The 8,602-nt window shown below is 29.5% G+C and overlaps 1 protein-coding gene across 1 annotated transcript; it reads right to left on the reverse strand.

The window, feature by feature from the left end:
• Positions 1-2,335: 2,335 nt before the first annotated feature.
• LOC114390856 (protein STRICTOSIDINE SYNTHASE-LIKE 5-like) lies at positions 2,336-5,756 on the reverse strand. The gene is made up of 4 exons (XM_028351764.1): positions 5,220-5,756; positions 3,968-4,275; positions 3,020-3,149; positions 2,336-2,745 (listed from the first exon to the last, which is right to left on the reverse strand). Exons 1-4 carry the CDS (start codon positions 5,640-5,642, stop codon positions 2,470-2,472), a joined length of 1,137 nt encoding a protein of 378 aa, XP_028207565.1. The 5' UTR covers positions 5,643-5,756; the 3' UTR covers positions 2,336-2,469.
• Between the last annotated feature and the right edge of the window lie 2,846 nt (positions 5,757-8,602).

Raw genomic sequence — 8,602 nt, forward strand, 5'->3', positions numbered from 1 at the left:
CCAGGGGCGTGTTCCATTGACTACATGGACTGGTTCTTCCGCATCTCCCATCCTTTCATGACACCAGGCCACGCCCCGCAGCCCCGATCGTCCCTCAGGCCCCGCAGAAGGATATCTCTCACGTGTCGAAGCCAGGAGCATCATCCACATCTGCGGAGGAGCCTAGACATGCAGTGGTAAGTAACACTAATAATTTACGTCATTTACCTCAATATTTGCATAATAATTTGTGTAATCAGTTTGTTTTGTATGTAACAGAAAGTTTGTGATGACATTGCTGAGAGGTTGGAGCGCCATCTGAGTCTAGGGGTGGTCACGCCTAGCTCATCGACACATGAGGTGATCGAAGAATGCCTCAGATTGGCCAGGAGTGTGACACAGGACCATCTAGTATACGTTAGGTGTAGACGCAGGCGGCGCACTGATCAGGCGTAGTTTATGTACATATTTTATATTGATATTTCATGTATATACAGATATTGTACATGAACTCATTTCATGAGTATTGTTGGTTTTATTTATTTTCATTACTAATGTTAGTTTTATTTATTTTCATTGATTGTGTATTCCATTTGTGTCTATATACACGCGTGTTATTAAAATGGTCTAGTTAACTTAATTATAGTATATGTAAATTATTATAAATGGTCTAGTTAACTTAGTTTATCAACTAATAAAAAATAATTTAAAATATAACTTTAAATATAATTGAAATAAAGAAGTTGAAAAAGGTGTAAAAAAAATTAAACAAAAAATGGACATCATTGGTTATCTAAGATCCTTATTTTATATAACGTACTAATATTTTTAAATTCTCTTATAATTACTATTTTTCCACTTATACTAATGATCATGTAAAAAATGTATTATAAAGTAGTTGATATTTTAATTTTTAATATAATACTAATTATATTTTTTATATTCTTTATAATACTAATAATAATATGATTAATTATAAAAATAAAAAATAAATTAATGATGATAATATTAATTTTTTAAAATTATTATTATCTTTTATGTATTTATTGATTTTTATTAATATGTATAAAATAACCTTAAATAATATCTTTAAATATGTAGTTAATAAATTATTATTTTTTTTCTTACGGATCAACTTGATCCGTAAGAAGAAAATCAAGTAAGGACAATTTCGTCATTTTTTTAGAATGCTGGGTGCACCAGTAATAATGCTAGGTGCACCTAGTAACACTCTAATTTTTTTCACCAAATCCGGTGATCTGTCCTGTGCTGTAAGCCTGGAGCCTTGGCACATCTTGTGTTTGGCCGAACATGTTATCAATAAATTGGCTTAGCTTATAAAAAAATAGTTATAATTACTTTTAGTTCTTTAATACCTAAATAAATATGTACATAAAATATAGTATATAAAAACAACTACTTTATCAATAAATTGGCTTAGCTTATAAAAAAATAGTTATAATTACTTTTAGTTCTTTAATACCTAAATAAATATGTACATAAAATATAGTATATAAAAACAACTACTTATACACAATAGGGTCCGTTTGATTCTTGAAAATTATGATACTAGACCGCAAAAAAAAAATATTCCATATTTGATTTGAAAAAGGATTAAGGGACAGTACAAATTAAAAGGACATGATAAAATCTCTAATTTTTATTATTCAGAAAATTATTGGACAATTTTTTGTCTAGGACCAAAGTATTACAAAGACACATATATGCTTGTTTTTATCTCTTTAATAATGAAAAAAATAGTAACTAACTAACATAACTATTTTAAAAAGGAAATATCGGATTGTTTTTTTTTTCTTTCTAATTTCTCTCTCTTTAATTTGATAAATATATTAAATTTGATATAAATTATATTAAGATAATTAATATTAGATATTTTAATAAATTTTATATTATTTTACTTGTGATGTTTGTTATTCGTCAAACTGTAAAGTTAAAAAACTTGGACAGTAAATTGTGAGGGTATAGGAATTAATTAATTATAGAAAAAATTTGGGTCTAACTCAACCCTTAAAATTAGCTCATAGAATGAGGGTTGTCCTCACCTTATACTAAAAAAAGGTTTAAGTCTAACTCAACCCTAAAAACTAATTCATAAGATGAGGGTTGCTCTTATGTTATATGCTCTATCTTGACACTATCTCTAGTCAATGTGGGACTTAGGTTTTTTTTCTAATACTTTCTACTATTATATTCTACACTTCAATAGGGAAGATACAGAAGCTTGATCTGAGGGATAAAAGAGGCAAGGCTTTGGGATGCATTTCAAGGACACAAGGTGTGATAAATTATAGATGATTGCTCAAGTTAGTAAAGATAATAATAAATTGAAAAGAGGTTGTAAAAGAAATTCCATTTTTATTATATAAAAATATATATAACAGATTCATGAATGGAATTTTCACATCATGACACTCCAGAAACTAAACATTTTCTTGTACATCATTAACCTTACAAGATGTTCACTGTTGCTCAAACTGTGGGGAGAGCAGGATATTTCTCAACATCAAAACGTGTTACAAAGGGGTAGAAAATGGAACCAGCATATATATGATTCCCAATTTTAATCGCACTAGTCAATGCTAATTTGGGATCATAATAATGTGCAGTTGGTTTTCCTTCTAAATCCACGACTAGAACTCCTCCATTCTTCGAGATAGATAGACTCCCTACATACTTTGTAAAAATTGCAAAAGCCTTCCTAATGAAAGGGTATCTATATGCCAATTCCAATTCGGGAGAAAGGGCCTGCAAGTAATGCAAAATAAAAAAAAAATACTTATCAGTAAACAAGACGAAAGCATGCGCCATTTTTTTTTTCTTTTTTCTTTTGGAGAATGATAGTTTAGTTTAAGTGTCATCTCACAAGTCAGATTCCCTTAGTCAATGGTTTTGTATTTACGTTTAAAAAAAAAATAGTATTTTGGATATAATCTGTTCCCTTTTCTTTACAAAATTTGAATGATAGTTGCTGGCCAACCAATTGGTGTTATGGTTAATAATGAAGCATGTGGATACATACCGTGAACATTGCAATCAAATAGTGCCCTTGTCCATCATAATGAATGTTATCAGGCATGCCAGGCAGGTCACAGAACTTCTCTATGGTTCCTGTTTTAGGGCCCAGGACGAAATATTTATTGCATCTCATCCTGCAGAACCAGCACATTTGAAGTAAGGCAACCAACTTTCCAAAACTATGCAAGGAGTTGGTTTGAGATCAACGAGATCCAATTTAGACAAAGAACAACCTTTACTTACCCATTTAAGTCATAAATAATTAAGTAAACAAAAAAAAATCATACTTCGACAGAGATGGTAAATAACAGTAGTTCATAATATTAAATTGACTTAAATGTAATTTTGGTGTTTTTACATTTATACAAAATTTTAGTTAGCAATTTTATTTCCTAAATATTATTAATGTTAAAATTTTGGATTAATATTAGTGTAACATCAAAATTGAAACAAAATTTGATGACACCAATCATCAAATTAACACAGGTAAAAAAACTCTAGGAAACTATTCCAACCATTGGAAATTACGATGTGTACGCAAGGAAGTTAAAACAACTTACATAAACTCTAATATTTTTTTTTCAAGTACTCTGATGTGTGTTATACATCAATTAAGTAAAATATATCTAATATTCACAAATTCGTTTCTCTAAGGTTAAATTAGTGATTCATTTTTTTTAATTTTTTATTTTCATTTGATAAATGTTAGTTGTTAGTTTATTAATGAGAAAAATTCCAAGACACGATTTGTCTCATGCATTCTCTCTTCAATTACTAAGTTAATTTTATAACTCTTGTAGGAAGCCCATTTAATATATAATAAAATTAAAGGATTAAAATAACTCAATTAAAAGTATGAGGACCAAAGTTGAACAAATATAAAAATAAAGCAATTAAAACTGCATTTAAAACTATTAAATTTGAAGGTACTTTAAGCTAGTAAATAACTTACAAGACAGATTCACAGAAGACCACAAATTGTTGATCTGCTGAAACTGCAACCCCATTGGCAAAGTAGAGGTCTTGGGCAAGCAGGGTTGTCTTCTTTGTTGCTGGATTATAGCTGAAGAATCTTCCATTTGGCTTCCCTTCTAAGACGTCAAACACAGCATCCTTCACGGGGTATTTGTGTGATGCATCTGTGAAATAAATTGTACCATCATCTGCTATATCAACACCATCTGTGAGTTTGAATTTTAACCCCTCAAACTCATCTACCAGCAACTCAATCTCCTTCTCACTTGACACTCTCAGCAGTCCCTGCATCATTAATTGGATAACTGAGTGCTCACAAACGATGATGTACACAAGAATTAAAAAAAAAAAAAATCACAGATTAATTATATGGATGCCTACATGTAAGTGTTAGGATTAACTTATTCTGAAATTAGAAAGTACTTGTGTTTATATCTTAATGTATAAACTCAGAAAATAAACGATTTTCCAAACACAAAAGCTAGCTATTACCAATTACATTCCAAAAGGGTTGTTGTTATTTACACAAACAGATTTCTCACATTCCAAAATTGAACATCAATAAGAAAAAATTGAATTTCAAACCCTTTCTGAAGCACTCAGATTAAATTTGTATAATATATTTTCTTGGTCATCAACCAATCATTTTTCCAATTTTATGTATATTCGTATTGACAGTGAATTAGAAACAATTTTAAGTTCACTTTGTTAATAGTGAGATTAGTTTCACTTTGGTTATTTCGATTACTAATTGAAACAATGTATTTCTTATATTCTAAATTAGAGTCATCATGGTGTCCATCTAATTTATTCATCTAAGCAATTTTCGTTAATTAAGAAGCTAACAAAAGAGAAGATTATTAAGGAAATTAACGAAAATAGATGAGCAAAAGCCTTAATAATATCCATATTTCTTGTATGCAGTCAATTCCGGATCCTATCGAGTTTCTGCATTATAGTAATAATACCTTAGAAATGAAAACACTATACAAATGACCATAACTTCTATTTTAAGATAAATTATTCAAAATAATAAACGGGTATCCTTTCTTTATATCTTTTTGAGTAAATAGCCTTTTCTATATTATTGGTACGTGACATATCCCTTTTCTTTTTATCCAGCGTGATGTATCCTTTTATAACTGATTGAAATTTCAACTACTCTTTTTCCTTTACCTTAAAAGCATGAAAAACTTTCAATTTTTTTCCTTACTACTAATAATTAATACCTTTTCCGCATCAGCAACTATGAGTTCTCCATTCGGCTTCAAAACTAGTCCAAGTGGCCTTCCTCCTGTGTTGACCCAATCTTCAACCGCCGAGTCAACCACCGAGTCATTCACCGTGACTCGCTTGATCCACCCATCCTCACACCCGGTATAAACGACACGTGCCGCAGCGTCGTAGGCCAAGTCTTCCGGGCCCTCCAAGTGTCCCTCACCCACACGTTCCGATCCATCTTGCATGTGGCCGTTACGAGCCGGAACCGCCACGGTGGACCGGCCCAGCTGGACCGGCAAAAGAACCGGCTTGAATGGTTCGAGCCGGTAGAGAAGCGCAGCCACGGCCACCGGGAGAACGATAACAAAGAATGGGGTAGAAAACCATGACGCTGTTCTAGTTCTCGCGTTTGTGCTCTCAGACCTAGACATTAGAAGAGTGGTGGCGGCAACAAGAAAAAAGAATATTCATCTATTGGGAGAGAGTTTATACTTAGTACTTAATTACAATGGAACTGTTGTGATAAGATAAGATATGGTAATTAAGATTTGAAGATAATTAAATACTCTACACCCATATATATATATATATATATAATATGACATATCAGGAGTATTTTGTTAGAAGATGCGGGATTAAATAATCAGATAAAAATAGAAGATTCAAATTTAATTATTACTATTAAATACACCTTGACTCTCTCATTAACATTTATTATTAACAATTAAATCCGAATCTTTTATCTTGATCTATGGATTACTTTTTAATTATCTAATCTCTTATAATAAAAGACTCATTTCACCTAATATGTCATATATATATATATATAAAAGTAAAAATAATTAATTTTGATAAAAAAATAAATTTATTTTTAAATTTTTTTATATTATGAATAAAATATAATTGTTAAAAATAGAATTATAATTAAATAAAAAATATTTTAAAAATAATATTATTAAATTAAATATAAATGAAATTAGTTAAATTTACTTTTATATTTTAGTGTAAGATATAAAATAATTTTTTTGTTTATATATAATTTCAGATACTAAAATTAGTAGTATGATATATATTGGAAAAGATAAAACCGTTGCAAAAAAAAAATACTATACGACGAATTGACAATAGACAACAACATTTATTTATTTGTGGTGTAGCGTGTACGTATTAGGTATGAACGGATCAACGAGGAAAAGATTCAGAAAAGATAACGTTAGCATTTCCATTGAATTCATCAAAACATCGTTCCGTGAGCCGTTAGACTAGTAATTTTTTGTTTGTTTTCTTCCTATTTTTGACGTGAAATGATATTTATCGTAAATATACATCCTCAATCTTGAAATACTCCCGAGATTCTTATCTGTAGTAAATATATAAACTCTGTCGTATCTGTTTCTTCGTATTTTTATTTCACTAATTTATTTTTTATATTAAGATTTATTTATTTTTACTTTTCTTTCCTCGTAATGTGAGAATTTTTAAAATAATAATTTTTACCTTTTAAAAAATAAATGATTTTAAAATTATTTTTTTACTGTTGATATTAAAATTATAAAAAACCATTTTTAAAAATAGGTTTATAATTGTTATTTTTTAAAAATAAGATAAAATAAAATCATATTTGTAAAAGTAAATTATATTGAAGTTAATTAATTATAATAATATTGTTATTTTTATTAATTTTAAAGCAGAAAGAATGAAGGAGGTAATACAAATTCATTTTTTTTTCCAAAATAATAGTAATCTAAAAAAATGATAATAACTAAAAAACCGTAACTATGGATCAAGGAACTTTTGCCTCTAACTTCCACTCTGCGATTTTTAATTATAATGTTTGAATTTTGTTAAATGAATGATCCACTCAAGATGAAAAAACTAAATTATATTTTAAGGATAAGCGCTTCTCACGTTTGAATCAAGTCAAGAATCTAAAAATTCAAGATAATTAATGAACTTAGTTCCTAGAATCTAAGGAAGAGTTTCTTAATTGATGATGTATAGGTTTAACCAAAGGATATTTTCCAAAAGTTTTTGAGATTTCATAAATATGATGTTTACTCCCTGGTAATCGATTACCAGTGGTCAAAATAATTTCTGAAATGCTCTTATAAAATTTGAATTTAAATTTTAAGTATGTAATCGATTACACAAGGTTTGTAATCGATTACCAAAAGTTTTAAACATTTTGTAACAGCCTTTAGAAATTTAAATTTAAATTTTAAAGCCGGTAATCGACTACAACTTGTGTGTAATCGATTACCAGACATGAAAATTCAAATTTCAAATTTGAAGAGTCTCAACTCTTCAGAAACTAACTGTTTAATCGATTGCAACAATTATGTAATCGATTACCAGTGAGGAATTTTTAAAAATAACTCCTCCCAAGAGTCACAACTGTTCAAAAAGTTTTTTGAATGTCCATCAAAGGCCTATAAATAGGTGACTTGGGACACGAAATTCCTTAGAGTTTTTCTGAACAAATTGTCTTATCCTCTCAACACCAAATTGTCTTATAACTCTCAAAATATTCCTAAGCCAAAACACTTACAAATTCAATATGTAATCTTGAGTGATCTTTCATTGTAACATCCTTCTTTTAAAGAGAGAATTCTTCTCCTTCTTCTTATTCAAAGAGATTGATTAAGGGACCGAGGGTCTCTTAAATTGTAAGGTTATCTAAACACAAGAGAAAGATTGTCCTTGTGTGATTCAGAATTTTGTAAAAGGCATTTTATAAGATAATGGAAATCTCAAGCAGGTTGCTTAGGAACTAGACGTAGGCACAGGGCATGGCCAAACCAATATAAAAACTGAGTTTGGATTCTCTCTTCCCTTAAACTTCTTTTATTTATTATTGTTTATATTTTTCTTTAAAGAAGTTTGTTTTTGAATTTTTCTTAGAGTAATTCATAATAAGGGTTGCCTTGTTAATAAAAAAAAAAGAGTTAAATTTTAATTGGGGAATAACTTGTGTATCTTAATTCAACCCCCCTTCTTAAGATATCTGAGGCCACTTGTCTAACAAGTGGTATCAGAGCTTCATTCTTGTATAAATTTTAGAAGCTTCAAGAATAATTGCCTCATCAAACTATTTATTTCCCGAAGGGAGTTCTATAAATAGGCCTCTCATTTTTAATGGCATGGGTTACCATTACTGGAAAACCCGCATGCAAATATTTATAGAGGCTATAGATTTGAATATCTGGGAAGCCATAGAAATTGAGCCTTACATTCCCACTATGGTGGCAGGAAATACAACCATAGAAAAACCTAGGAAAAAATGGAGTGAGAAGGAAGAGAGATTAGTTCAATACAATTTAAAAGCCAAAAATATAATTACATATGCTTTAGGAATAGATGAGTACTTTAGGGTATCAAATTATAAAAGTGC

This window comes from Glycine soja, chromosome 16 (assembly GCF_004193775.1).
Source record: "Glycine soja cultivar W05 chromosome 16, ASM419377v2, whole genome shotgun sequence".
Classification (NCBI taxonomy): Eukaryota; Viridiplantae; Streptophyta; class Magnoliopsida; order Fabales; family Fabaceae; genus Glycine; species Glycine soja.